General features: G+C 39.8%; 1 protein-coding gene and 1 long non-coding RNA gene across 6 annotated transcripts; both read left to right on the top strand.

The window, feature by feature from the left end:
* Positions 1–14168, top strand: LOC107714889 (zinc fingers and homeoboxes protein 2-like). Of its 5 annotated transcripts, XM_016520893.1 has the most exons (3): positions 1–303; positions 3299–3398; positions 11586–14168. In XM_016520893.1, the coding sequence occupies exon 3, from the start codon at positions 11741–11743 to the stop codon at positions 14156–14158; it is 2418 nt and encodes an 805-aa protein (XP_016376379.1). In that variant the 5' UTR covers positions 1–303; positions 3299–3398; positions 11586–11740; the 3' UTR covers positions 14159–14168. The 5 variants fall into 5 exon arrangements, with proteins under 5 accessions (XP_016376379.1, XP_016376371.1, XP_016376384.1 ...); XM_016520885.1 differs by lacking the exon at positions 3299–3398; XM_016520898.1 differs by lacking the exons at positions 1–303; positions 3299–3398 and adding an exon at positions 2105–2438.
* LOC107714935 (uncharacterized) lies at positions 3630–15247 on the top strand. Its single transcript, XR_001637042.1, has 3 exons — positions 3630–3640; positions 3692–3693; positions 15112–15247. It is a non-coding gene; the product is annotated as an uncharacterized LOC107714935 (long non-coding RNA).
* Positions 15248–15267: the final 20 nt, after the last annotated feature.

Here is a 15267-nt window from a genome sequence, read left to right on the forward strand (position 1 = left end):
CTCGAAGCCAGCGCTTGCCATCGGCGATTTTCAAACTTTTGCTTTTAAGAATTCATTTCCAAAGTCAGGATGGAACGGCGTCTTGTATCGTATGCAAATACGTCTGCTGACGTAGTTGATCATGTGGGTTTTGGCGTAGATCCCCCTGTGATCGCCAATTTTTTTCGGCTGTTGTCTTTAGAATTCGGCAGAATCGTTACAATCGTGCGCTTCTGTAGGCTGTACACGCGGAAAAGTACGCAATTTTGGAGTCTAGCTGTCAGTAACCTCACATCCCAGCTTTTTCCGTTGGTTGGTGGGCAGGTAAGAATGGCTGAATTAGTCGTGTCGCTTGGAAAATTAGCAAACAAGCCTTAAAGTTGCGGGCGCGTTTGAATACACACAATAACTAGTTGTCCGAAACGTGCCGTAAAGTGCTTCTGATGTCAGTTGTTTATTTCAGCTGAACTTTGTTTGCCCAAGGCATATTGTAGAAAGTGAGCACCAGAATAACCGCATCGACCTGACCCGATAACCTCAGTTTTAACGTTTCCAGCGCTGTGATTTGGTGTGGCTTGCGTAAAGTTTCATAGAATGGTTCAAGTTAAGCAGTAATGGGCGCGAGAACATGTCTACTTCTCTGATGTCGAAATAAGCAGCAAAATATGGCTACCAATGTCGACATGGCGTTACGTCGGTCCAAGTGATTTTTATTGGAGTCTGTTTTACCTCCACAAACCCCTCTTTTACATTGCACGCCACGATCGGAAATCTGTTTCGAACTAAGAATGATTTATTCATGCGCTTGTATGAAGTGAGCATGGCACGCAACTCCTTCATTTCGGCTCGGTGTCGTATGATGTAGGCAGTGGTGACGCCTTCCACGACCATACTGCATGGCACACGCATCAGACGCGAGCCACATTGCAGCACTGTGTTCACATCTGTGATAGTTCCCAAAATTGTCGCATCCATACTACTAGAGACTCGTAGCTCCCTATATAGAGCAAATGCATTTCTGAAGCTGAATTTACTACTCCTGTGCCGATCTGGGTTGTTCAAAATTCTTACTATAGCATACAGTGGATGCATCGTAATCATCTCGGCCAATATTCCTAGTACACTTCAGGTGATTCAAGTGTGTCAGACTAACGGCCCACACGTGATATTTGCTTCAGTGTCCAGTCACATGTAATTTCAAATGCTTTCCCAAGGGATGCATAGAGTACAGAACAAATCTCCCATCTGTAAGATGCTGGACTGTTTACTTATGTCTGGCAGGTCTTTCCTACTTTTTCATGTAGTCTGATGTTGCTGGAAAATCACTTTCAGAATATTCCTCCAACATGGTTTAGTGGGTGAGTGTAAAGTTTAGCAGTTTTGTAGGATCAGAGGGTTTCCTTGAGTTTAAGTAAATTCATACTTGGCAATAAAGCTGTTACTAAATCTGATTCAAATCGAAGAGGGGCATCTATCTGTATCTTTAGCTTTTGCAGCAACTTAATTTGCGACTCTTAAAACCTCATTTCTCCTTCCTTGGAATATTACTCGGTGTAAAATACTGTTTGTGTTCTTACCACATGCTCCATCATATCATGGACTGTATAATCTGAGGTTTGGTTTAGTTTACAGCATAAGGCTAAATGAGAGAAAATCAGTTTGTTTGTTGACTTTATCTAGTAATTTATTTAGGATTATCAATTAGTACCACATTTCATTATGTTGTTTATTAATCTAAGCTGATCTCTAAAAACTGTCTTAGAACTAAACAGAATATTGTTAATATACACACTATAAAGAAACAGCTATTCCTATGTGTTTGTAGTTATTTGTTTCCCACTGTGCTCACTGAAGGGCATTCGGATACAGTTTCACTGAAGTTTATTCTGTATTTACGCCATTTACTAAACATTCTCGTTCTTCCTGGCACAAATACACTTGCCAACCTTTAGCGTTCACCTTGTGGGTCGTAGTATGTAAACATCTCTCATTACACAGGTTTATTCATGCAACCAAAACTGAGGTAACTTTTACAAAGTAGTGACGCGTATTGTCAAAAGTACAACTCTGCTTGAGTTGCTCTGGCACAAAATGCGGTTTGTGCCAGGTGACTGGCTGGATTCAAAATGGCTGCCCGTGTTCGTGAGGAGCTGACGTCTTTGAGGAGGTGGTTGCTGCTGCCTCTGCCTCGTAGCCCGTGCTGTCTGTGACTAAGCCGACAGTCGCTGATGTCACAGCCGTGGGCTGGGCTCCCTTGAAAGCTGTGTATTCTCTGTCGGTGCTGGTGGTCATGACTCCACTGAAAGCAGAGCCTCTTTGTGAGGGAGTCTGGCCTCACATTGGAGCCAGGTTATTTATTAGTCATCACTACTAAAGCTATTAATTTCCCTCTGCGTTCATGTCCTGGAAAAGAGAGAGTCAGAACTGACGTGTGCGACCAGCTGAAGTTGCAGTTGAAGGTGGCATACTATCTTATTCTTTTTTTTTTTTTACTAGACCGCTGCATGATGAGTACAACAAATCATGATTCATCACTATTCATGTCATATCTTGCAATCATTTCTCGTATATGATTTTTATATGTATTTGAGCATGTTGAATGCGTTTGAGTGGCAGTGAAAGCAGCTGGGCTATTATACAGATGGGCCTCAGCATAATAGATTCTTACTTGAACTAGGCCTAAAGAAAATAAAACAATGCGTTTGAGATGGTTGTTTTCCTAAAGGGAGAGAAGCATTCAACTTTTTGCAGTCGCTCGCTGTTGAGCAGCCTCTCTGTTGCCAATATTCTGCCCTACTTTTGCAGTCGTGACCCAGCTTTTTTGGAGGTGTAACGGAGATGCTGCATATAACTATACTGACCATAATATTGAGTAGCAGGATAATAAAAATTCTTAAATGACACTGATGTTTATTAATTTGCATGTGCAGGCGGATACATTTTAAAGCCTGTAGATCCTCAGGTGACTTGAACTACATTCGCCTTGTGTCTGAGCTGCTGTATAATTTTTAGAGATGCTAAACTGTTATAGCAACTGTGAAAGTTGGGGTTGCTCCATCAGGGACATGAGATAAAATGAATCAGGCCTAAAGACGTTGAGTTTATGCTTGAGTCTTATCAGTGCACTGACCTGAACTTACAGTATGGAGAAAAGAAAATAAGGGTTTGCAGTCAACAATATGTCACGTGGAGTGTCTATTTTTAGCTTCGAGAGGAAGTTTATTATCTTTGAATTGGTGCCTCTGAGGCCTTGTCAGAAATGGTGCTGTTTAGATGAACTTCTAAGATACAAATACCAATTCAACTGTTCTTTTTATAGGTGAGGAGAAGCTGGGTGAAAAAGGTGGCAGAGTAGGAAAACTTGCCACATAGGACCTTACAAATATTATACTCCAAAAAGGGGAGACCATCATTGACAGGTGGGCTGCTGATTTAAAAAGATTTATGATGATGATAATATAGTGATATTGTGAGTCCAAACAGAGCACAACATTGATGTTTGTACAGCAGAGACAGACCATGCTTTAGTGCCCTAATTCATGAGCTTGAATAATTCAGTCATACAATGTAATTAAATAAGTTTTCATCCTGTTGAGGATTTCAGACCTTGAGAGGGATAGATAATAGCTCAGAATGTGCTTGTACCAATAAACAGTAGTCAGTGAAGATGGTCCATTTTGATGTGAAATTATAACTTCAAAGCTCTATTTAGCTGTATGCCTGAGCTGAGTTGAAGAATTTACCCACTCCTCGTGTCTCTTTCATACAGCTTACTTATTTTTCAGTTCTCTGCTTGTAATGTTTTTCCTAGAAATCTACTAACACTTCTAAATGCTAGATAATAAATATATAAAGGAATCATACTGAAATGATTTGATTAAATGCAAATGAGCTAGGGATGCATCATAATTAAATTTATGACTGATATGGGTAAATAATCATTTTCATATGATGTCCAATAAGCAATAAATTCCTCATATAAATGTTATATTGTGTTTAAACAAATGAAAATATATTAAAAATACTATAAAATAAAAATTAATTTTAGGCATAACAACATTAGAATTTACCGTATGAAAAATGATATTCCTTTTGTGGTTTGATTATTAAATTGTGATATTAAATTATTTTAAAAGATTAACTTTCAGTGAGTGTTAGATGACCACAAAGGTAATCTAAATGTAAAAATAACGGCCGATAACCAATATGGTACCGATATATCGTGCAGCCTTAAGGTCTTTGCACACAGAGTCTGAAATTCCTGTCTGAAATTTTTGCACATTAAAAAATAAATACGACCTCACGTTGTGTCAATCACGTTTACACACTGCCTCCGAAACGTTCGTTTGTCATAAAACAATTCGGATCAGGTTCGATTTTCTGTGTTTTCTCATCCATAGCAAGCATTTTAATAGGAAAGGATGACAAATACAGAAAAAACGCTTATAAAATTCCGGACTCGGTGTGCAAGGACCTTTTAAAATGAGCAGTTGTGGCATCATTGCACAACAAGACAATTGTGATTTAATTTCCAATTCACATCAGCATGTTGGAATGCATTAGATCAGACGAGGAAAGCGATAAACATCTCTAAAGTGGTTGTGTTGGTGTGGAGTCATGCAGATCAATCTCAGTGGGATCTGTGTTATTCGGGCCTCTTATATGTCATGAATCAAACTCACAGATGGATGACAGCAGTGATCACTGTCCAGTGGTATGTATGAATCTGATATCCGTTGAGCAAACCAGTTGTCAAGCATATCGGAGGCTTAGTAGAGCCTGTCTTTTTTGTTTTATAAGGAGTTTTGCAGAGAAGGCAGAAAAAACAGTTGACATTCATGTCCGAACTGACTGTGGTTAGTGTTGTATAAAGGTTATCAAGTCATCAGATCAATATAATAGTCAATAGAGGCTGTTCAGAATGATTAAAACCTGTTTAATGTCGTTGTTCAATGAAAACATTTGCCAATGTAGATACACAGCCATGTTAACCAACCGGTGTTACCGGATTAGCATTTTATTTAACAAAGTATTTCATCCGAGGCTCATAGACGCAGTGCTCAAACATGACCCTGATCTCTTGATCCTCAGCGTGACCCTTTCCATGAGTATTTCATAACTCTCTGGGACAGCAGCCATATAACTTAGTGGTCGACCACAGAGATTTGGTTTCTTTTGAAGACACTGTATGCTGCTGAGCATCCAGACCTTTACAGATGGCTTTAGCAGGAACGCCATGCCCTCTGTCTCTGGTTACTTGGTCAAAATTAAGCATGGTTTTCCCTGCATAATAGTGACCAGTTTCAAACGAATGCGCTGTGGTTCGTAAAAATCCTTTGTTTTCATTGGATATTGATTTCAGATCATATGTGACCCTGGACCACAAAACCAGTCTTAAGTCGCTGGGGTATATTTGTGGCAATAGCCAAAAATACATTGCATGGTCAAAATTATGGATTTTTCTTTTATGCCAAAAATCATTAGGATATTAAGTAAAGATCATGTTCCATGAAGATATATTGTAAATTTCCTACTCTAAATATATTAAAACTTAATTTTTTATTAGTAATATGCATTGCTAAGAACTTTAAAGGCGATTTTCTCAATATTTAGATTTTTCTGCACCCTCAGATTCCAGATTTTCAAATAGTTGTATCTCGGACAAATATTGTCCTATCCTAACATCAATGGAAAGCTTATTTATTCAGCTTTCAGATGATGTATAAATCTTAATTTCGAAAAATTGACCCTTATGACTGGTTTTGTGGTCCAGGGTCACATATGTTCTTTTGAATTGTACTTTTTGCCACAGAATGAGTCTCTGTGTAACTACACAAGGCAATTTCCATGAATAGGTTGCAGTTTGGTGTCCCATTACTTTTTCTCAAAGCTGTAGAGGAACAGTTTTCATGTTTTTTTTGGTTTTTTTTAAACGGTGAGAACTTTGACATGTTACCTGATTTTTAGCCAAAAGGTTATCTAAAATGAGATTAACCTTTTTGGTTTTAAATGCAGACTTTGATCAACATTTGAACAGATATTTTGGCCTTTAACTGTGGCCAACAATTAAAATTATACAACAGTGTAATTTTTGTCATAATTGTGAATTAACGTTAAATTAATTGTAGCAAAGCTTTTTTAATCGGTAAATAGGCCTAATTATAATTAGAAAAAAAAAAAAAAACTATTTTGCTATATCTCATATTTTGTGTGCAACCTTGTTGTTGTCACTTTTCGGAAATATTTTTTCAATTGATTGTTCAGAAATGTTAATTTTTTTGATGTTTAATTAAATTCATGTTCATTACTGGGAAAAAAGTCAACTGTATTTAGACACGTCCCACATTTTGGTAATAGGGTTGAAAAAGCTGCAGTCTTTATAAAACGAGTAAAAAATGTATTCTCATGTAATATTTTGTCTGACTTTCTGAGGCTGACAATCTGTTTAAAAGGTTACGCACACCCTCTCACTGATCATTTGCCGAAAAGATTAAAAAAAATACTTTTTTTATACTTACATTTGTAATCTATTAAAGGGGTAGTTCATCCAAAAATGAAATTCTGTCATTATTTACTCACCCTCATGTCGTTCCAAACCCTCTCAGATTCCATCAAAAATATCTTAATTTGTGTTCCACAGATGAACGAAGGTCTTGCGGGTTTGGAACAACATGAGGGTGAGTAATTAATGACAAAATTTTCATTTTTGGGTGAACTATCCCTTTAATGGAACGTGCCAGGAAATGAACATGCAACCAGACATTTATTTTTGTTTCTGTGTTCTCAGTATCAACAAGACGCACATATTAGCTTTTGTTTAAGTTTAGTTTTGCTTTCTTTGAATAAGCATAATTAATGCACCCACTCGTACTGATTCACGAAACATGCATCAGCATATACACAAGTATACAAATCTAGAATTAATAGGATGAATACAATCTCTCAGTGTGGGTTTCACCCCGAAAGAACAGGCTCGGCCAAAAATAGGAATGCGGAATGTTCCTCATCTGGATTTCTGTGGAGAAAATCCCTCCCACCTGCGACTGGGCCGTTTCCATGACAACGCATGAGTCCAGCTTTTTCGAGGCTTGTCCCTTGGTACCCCAAATCACTGAAATCCTGGACACCTACCCAAAGGACTTTGCTCTGAGCTCTGTGTCATTTTCCTACTGCAACACTACTTCATCCTCGGATCACATATACCCACATTCATCCTCAGTTAGACAAATTATTATTTTCACTCTTAAGCAGTGTTTAGTTCTTGTTACTACAACCTTGAAATGGAATCTGTGGCACTAATGTTTAATAAAGAATGTTACTGAGCATCAGGTATCACTGCTGCCGTGGATCCAGAGACCTTTGCCACCTCATCCTAATATTCAAAAGGAGTCAGCAGTGCCCACATTTTAAGTCTAAAAATTGGTGAAGGGGGTGTGATCTATACCAATTACACAACACTTTTTGTCAGTATTATCATGGAAAATAGCACTCAGTGTACATCTGTGCAGTGCTGCAGGCTTCTAGAGCCCCATTTGATGAGATTTAAATTAATTCTGCCTCAATCCCAAATTCAGCCCCCCCCTACTGTGCTCCACAGTATTAACAGAGCTCAGTCTCCGCCTCTTCACAACGGCTCCTCAGCAACATCCTCTCCTGGAAACACGCATGTTAATGCATGTGAATCCATACAGGAGAACCAATATGTGTTTTTCAGTTTTGCAACAGGCCGTACTGTTACAGAAACTGTGCTTCATGCTGAACACCCTCCAGCTTGTGTTAACATTTAGTAGTCTATTGCTCTAATATTGATGTTACTTTAAGTAGTCAGTAGACAGTGTCAAATCCTTTCATTTAAATTCTAAGATTATGATTATTTTTCTTTTTGATTGCTTTTAGTTATTTGCCTTTAGCACGGTCTTAAGTTCACAGCATTCTGTTTTTTGTGTGTGTCAATAACAGCTATTGAGACTTGAGGCTAAGTAATGTTTCTTTTTGAATGGCTTTAGATTGAATGCTATGTGATCATAACTTATGTAGTCTCATGCTTTCTCATTCTTTATCGCCTGTAAGCCCTTGGCAAACATTTAAAATTCTGAGTTTGCATGGTAAGTGTTTTCCCTTTCCTTTCCTTTGATTTTCATGAGGTAATAAATATACTGGCTGATTTAGGTGAATCTCAGTCTCTCTCTCTTTCTCTTTCTCCACACACACACACACATTAAATGGTAATAAATGTCAAAATGCTGATTCTTTTTTTTTTTTCCTGTGAACTTTGTCCTTTTTGCCCTTAGCACAGTTTTCTCAAGGAAGAAGAAGAAAAAAAGAATTTCTAAGGTTACATTATACTGGTACTCTCACAGTGAGTTGAGGCTGTGATATGAGATGCTCAGGGTCCCATCCATATTTAATCAGTCTCCAATGTACTGAGATCTGCTGAGGGCAACACAGGCCTGAGGAAGGCCTATTATTGGACAGGACAAGTTCAGCCTAGCACAGGATGTTTTTGCCCCTCCCATCCGTATTGACCACCATATTGCTGATGCCTCTAATTTAATACACAGCACTGGGGTGTGTATCTAAATGCTTTTAAGCAGGAGCTGTAACACCTCGGCTTAATTTTTAATGAGGTTCTGTAGTCCTTTGTGATGATTTTCACACTAAATCAAGCTGTGTTGCACCTGAAGTGACAATTAACTGTGATTAAAAAACTGATACCTTTTGTGTCACATTGAGGCATATAGACTTGTAAGCCTTTAATCTGTATCTATCTGTTGTTTTAGATCGTGAAGAACCTTGGAAAAACTCTGCATTTTCATATTAATTATCTAAAGGTAGTCACACACCAGATGCAGCAGAGTCAGACACAACTTGCAGCATCTTAAAATCGAAACCAGTGTTTTCTCTGAATCTTTGCACACCGCGCAACTGTTTATCATCTCTTTAATGACAAAATTTTCATTTTTGGGTGAACTATCCCTTTAATGGAACGTGCCAGGAAATGAACATGCAACCAGACATTTATTTTTGTTTCTGTGTTCTCAGTATCAACAAGACGCACATATTAGCTTTTGTTTAAGTTTAGTTTTGCTTTCTTTGAATAAGCATAATTAATGCACCCACTCGTACTGATTCACGAAACATGCATCAGCATATACACAAGTATACAAATCTAGAATTAATAGGATGAATACAATCTCTCAGTGTGGGTTTCACCCCGAAAGAACAGGCTCGGCCAAAAATAGGAATGCGGAATGTTCCTCATCTGGATTTCTGTGGAGAAAATCCCTCCCACCTGCGACTGGGCCGTTTCCATGACAACGCATGAGTCCAGCTTTTTCGAGGCTTGTCCCTTGGTACCCCAAATCACTGAAATCCTGGACACCTACCCAAAGGACTTTGCTCTGAGCTCTGTGTCATTTTCCTACTGCAACACTACTTCATCCTCGGATCACATATACCCACATTCATCCTCAGTTAGACAAATTATTATTTTCACTCTTAAGCAGTGTTTAGTTCTTGTTACTACAACCTTGAAATGGAATCTGTGGCACTAATGTTTAATAAAGAATGTTACTGAGCATCAGGTATCACTGCTGCCGTGGATCCAGAGACCTTTGCCACCTCATCCTAATATTCAAAAGGAGTCAGCAGTGCCCACATTTTAAGTCTAAAAATTGGTGAAGGGGGTGTGATCTATACCAATTACACAACACTTTTTGTCAGTATTATCATGGAAAATAGCACTCAGTGTACATCTGTGCAGTGCTGCAGGCTTCTAGAGCCCCATTTGATGAGATTTAAATTAATTCTGCCTCAATCCCAAATTCAGCCCCCCCCTACTGTGCTCCACAGTATTAACAGAGCTCAGTCTCCGCCTCTTCACAACGGCTCCTCAGCAACATCCTCTCCTGGAAACACGCATGTTAATGCATGTGAATCCATACAGGAGAACCAATATGTGTTTTTCAGTTTTGCAACAGGCCGTACTGTTACAGAAACTGTGCTTCATGCTGAACACCCTCCAGCTTGTGTTAACATTTAGTAGTCTATTGCTCTAATATTGATGTTACTTTAAGTAGTCAGTAGACAGTGTCAAATCCTTTCATTTAAATTCTAAGATTATGATTATTTTTCTTTTTGATTGCTTTTAGTTATTTGCCTTTAGCACGGTCTTAAGTTCACAGCATTCTGTTTTTTGTGTGTGTCAATAACAGCTATTGAGACTTGAGGCTAAGTAATGTTTCTTTTTGAATGGCTTTAGATTGAATGCTATGTGATCATAACTTATGTAGTCTCATGCTTTCTCATTCTTTATCGCCTGTAAGCCCTTGGCAAACATTTAAAATTCTGAGTTTGCATGGTAAGTGTTTTCCCTTTCCTTTCCTTTGATTTTCATGAGGTAATAAATATACTGGCTGATTTAGGTGAATCTCAGTCTCTCTCTCTTTCTCTTTCTCCACACACACACACACATTAAATGGTAATAAATGTCAAAATGCTGATTCTTTTTTTTTTTTCCTGTGAACTTTGTCCTTTTTGCCCTTAGCACAGTTTTCTCAAGGAAGAAGAAGAAAAAAAGAATTTCTAAGGTTACATTATACTGGTACTCTCACAGTGAGTTGAGGCTGTGATATGAGATGCTCAGGGTCCCATCCATATTTAATCAGTCTCCAATGTACTGAGATCTGCTGAGGGCAACACAGGCCTGAGGAAGGCCTATTATTGGACAGGACAAGTTCAGCCTAGCACAGGATGTTTTTGCCCCTCCCATCCGTATTGACCACCATATTGCTGATGCCTCTAATTTAATACACAGCACTGGGGTGTGTATCTAAATGCTTTTAAGCAGGAGCTGTAACACCTCGGCTTAATTTTTAATGAGGTTCTGTAGTCCTTTGTGATGATTTTCACACTAAATCAAGCTGTGTTGCACCTGAAGTGACAATTAACTGTGATTAAAAAACTGATACCTTTTGTGTCACATTGAGGCATATAGACTTGTAAGCCTTTAATCTGTATCTATCTGTTGTTTTAGATCGTGAAGAACCTTGGAAAAACTCTGCATTTTCATATTAATTATCTAAAGGTAGTCACACACCAGATGCAGCAGAGTCAGACACAACTTGCAGCATCTTAAAATCGAAACCAGTGTTTTCTCTGAATCTTTGCACACCGCGCAACTGTTTATCATCTCTCGATAGCACCTGATATGACTTTGTGGACTGCTCAAAATTCTTCTGTGCAATTCACAAGTTTTCCAAGTTTGACCTTATACAAATTTTTAAAAAGGGACATGTATATTGTAGGCTAGAAGATACCTTGTTTATAGACAAATTTTCAGTAACAGGTTTGTGTGTTTGTGGCTTGACAACTTGAATTTGGCCTACTTTGTTTCTTGTAATCTTTTTTTTTTTGTCATACACCAACCTATAAAATGTCATGTTAATTTATGAAAAAGGAGAAACCTTTGTATGCGTTTTTTGTATTTCACTGTTTCCATTTTGAATCTTATCAGTTGACTTAGAACTGAACATATACATGTTCTGTGTGCTATGAAAATCTAGTTTTGCTATATGAATACTTAATTTGTATTTTTTTTTAAATAGACTGTGTGATCTGGGATGAAGTCTCATGAAGTCTTCCATTGGAGCTGACATTCACAGTCAGCGGAATCATCCTTTACTGATCCTCCACCAGACAAAGACCTGCCCATTGCCCATCAACAGAGACCCCCTGCACTGTACCGTCTTACTCCCTGACCATGGCTAGTCGAAGAAAGTCTACAACACCCTGCATGATCCGACCGGATGACTTGGTAACTGCAGACGATCCAGAAGAAATGGATTCCTGTGTGGACGGTCCAGAAGAGAATGGATGCTCACATGTGTCTTCTAGTGAGGACTGGATGGATAGGAAGAGTTCTGTGAACTCTGCGCAGGAAGCAACGGAGCTGGAAAAACCTGAAGTGAAAACACGACCACAGAGGAAACTCCAGGGAGGCTATGAGTGCAAATACTGTCCCTTTTCCACACAAAATCTCAACGAGTTCAAAGATCATGTCGATTCCAACCACCCCAATGTTATACTCAACCCACTGTACTTGTGTGCGGTATGCAACTTCAACACAAAAAAGTTTGATTCTTTGACGGAACACAATGAGAAATGCCATCCTGGTGAGAGCAACTTCAAGTTCAAGAGAATCAAACTCAACAGTCAGACTATTCTAGAACAGACAATCGAAGGTTCGAACTGTGCCGTCATCTATGATACCACCAGCCCTCAGTCAGGAGATGACTTTACTGCTTTTCCTCTGAGCAAATCCAGTACTGTTAAGGTGGGTAAGCCCAAAGCAGATAGTTTACGGTTGCAGGACGATAGTCCGCTGGACAAACTCGCTCAAGATCTACCGAAAAAGCAAATTACTGCGGTGAATGTGAACGGGACTGTGATAATCCCAGATGCAACTATTAAGGATGGCCTCTCTCATATAATGCCATCCTTGCAACGCCCGCCTAACTACAACTTAGTACCAAAAATCGCCGTCCCCTTGAACACTTCAAAATACAACCCCTCGCTAGATGGCAACTTGACCCTCATAACCTCCTTCAACAAGTTTCCGTACCCTACCCAAGCAGAGCTCTCTTGGCTCACTGCAGCCTCCAAACACCCCGAAGAACAAATCAAAGTGTGGTTCACTACCCAACGGCTAAAACAAGGTATCAGCTGGTCTCCCGAGGAGGTTGAGGAAGCACGAAAGAAGATGTTCAATGGAACGATTCAGCCTGTTCAACAGGCGTTCACTGTCTTACCTGCTCAGTTAACTCAGTCCACTAAAGCTTCACAGCCCCTTATCCAGACCGTCCCTTGCCATGTCCTTGGACAATCTGGCCTGGTGTTAGCACCGGTTTCCAATGGCTCAACTGCTACTGGTGCTGCTCTCGCACTAACAGTGACAAATCAAATAGCACAGGGTGTCAAGAGGGCCCACAGAGCACCACTGGTTGCCCCAGAGATAAAGAGGCCTTCAATAATTCAGTCCGTTCAGAGCACTCCCAAGTCTGTCTCTCCGACACCAAGCCTTTCTTCAGATTGTGAGAAAACCCCTGATCAGATCAGAGAGCTGACCAACAGCTATGCTCAGTGCCAGTTTCCTGATGATGAAGAAGTGTATCGTCTCACCGAGACGACTGGCCTCTCCTGGGGAGAGATCAAAAAATGGTTCAGCGATCAGCGCCATGGAAACCATAAGGCAGTGCAACAGATTAAAACCGACCTCTCTTTGAAGGACCGCCAACCGCATAAGCCTGTTGCCACACAGTTTCCCCTACTAGAGAGAGTTAAAGGCAAATCCTCTGAACAAATGAAAAAGTTAGAGGAGAGTTTCCAAAGGACTAGCTTTCCAACCCAGGCTGAGATAGAGCACCTTGTGGCGGACACCATGCTCTCCAAAACCGAAATTGATTGCTGGTTTACGGAGCGCCGTGCACTACGAGACAACCTGGAGCAAGCCTTGCTCAACTCGATGGGCTCAAAAAGGCTGGAGCATCACCTACAAAGGGGGACACTGAATGGAGTCCATGAGCAGGACAGCAGAGTCAGGGACTCGCCTCTTCCCATTCTCACGTCTTCAGTGTGTCCAGAGGCCATCGATGGCAAGTCTCTCTGCCTTCTTAAAGACATGTTTGCACAAACCCAGTGGCCCTCACCAGAGGAGTACAACCAACTAGAAATCCAAACAGGGTTAGCTCGTACAGAAATTGTCCGGTGGTTTAAGGACAACAGATCTGCTCTGAAAAATGGGACGTTAGGTTGGATGGAGCAATTTCAAAGTCTTAGCAACAAGAGACCGAATGGACAAAACAGCTCGTTGATCTCGGAGCAGGCCCAGAGTGTCCTACAAAGGCACTTTCAAGAGACAAAGGTACAAAAAGGGGAGGGTTTTGAGAAGCTTGCAGAGCAGTCAAAACTAACCAACCAGGACATAGTCGAATGGTTCACCAGTAAGCTGGGCCACAACATGCCTGATATCAGCAAGAGCAAGGACCAACATGGACAGGCGAGTGTAGATGGTAAGAGGTGGGTTTCCTTGGCAGCTGACATTGAAGGCAAAGATTACGATGCACAGAAAGTGGAACGAGACCTTGAAGTTCTGTCGGCAGAGCACAGAGTGACTGGATGAAGTGATAAAGGTAACAGTCCTTTTTTATTTTAACTAGCTGGTTGATATTTTGAAGGGAGAAGGAGTGAGAGTTTCTTTCCCTGAGAAATAGCTGCTTCTCATGATAATGTAGCAGATGTGGTTGAAAGACACCCAGAATGTCGGCAGTCTGTAATTTAGGCTTTAGAAAAACAGCTTGGCAGCGAGAGAGAGGGCAGAGCCCAAATTTTATGTGTGCTGGGAGGGGGGCAGTGTGTCAATTTTGGATTTTCTTTCAAAGCTTCATCCATAATTTATGTGAGTCAAGTGGCATTTGTTGCTTGTTCTGTTGCAGAAGAAAACAGGCTGCTATGACTGAACTAGATGGGCCTGATGATTAAGGATTGACCTCTGTTGTCGTGAATGAAACCAATGATCTCATATCTGGACTCAGAAGTTATCAGAGACGAGATGGATTTGGGAGCATCTGTGAAACACTGTCTGGAGAGTGACCATGGAGTGCCAAAGTTTGACTGCTATGTTGTTATTTTGTTTTTTAAAAGGGCCCTTGTAAATATTTTTTCTGTACTTCAACAGATTTGTAAAATTTTTTGAAGACTTTTGTTACGTTTATAATAGGAGTCCCAAGACATTTCCCTTGACCCTTATAATGGAATGTTCAATCATTTTTGTGAGTGGACACAAAACTAACCCACCTGCTGGTGAAGCTGGTTTAAAACACAATGTGGTCCATGATGGCACTTAATATTTCAAGTGGACACATACAAGTAAGTTTCTTTTCAGGGTGCTGCAAAATTTAAATGCAACTTTAAGGCGCCTGTATCCTGAGTGTGTCCCTCAAGACACTGAACTCAAATGTACTCAAATTAGTGAGCACAGTTGCTGTTTACAGTTTATTTGTAGCATCGGTAATTGAACAAGCACTCAATGAAATGCAATAATAAAGCACTAGAAATGTAAACTGATCATTTTAGTAAAGATTGTGGTTTGGAACAGGTCACTTTGTATAACTTTGATATGACTGTATCACCATTATACACCATATGCACATAAAGGTATTTTGATTTTGTAAAGCACCTTTATCCAAACAATGTGTTGAGGGACATAATATCAAAACTGTAATTTAGTGC

This window comes from Sinocyclocheilus rhinocerous, unplaced genomic scaffold (genome assembly GCF_001515625.1).
Source record: "Sinocyclocheilus rhinocerous isolate Xijiao unplaced genomic scaffold, SAMN03320098_v1.1 scaffold2810, whole genome shotgun sequence".
In the NCBI taxonomy this organism is placed as follows: Eukaryota; Metazoa; Chordata; class Actinopteri; order Cypriniformes; family Cyprinidae; genus Sinocyclocheilus; species Sinocyclocheilus rhinocerous.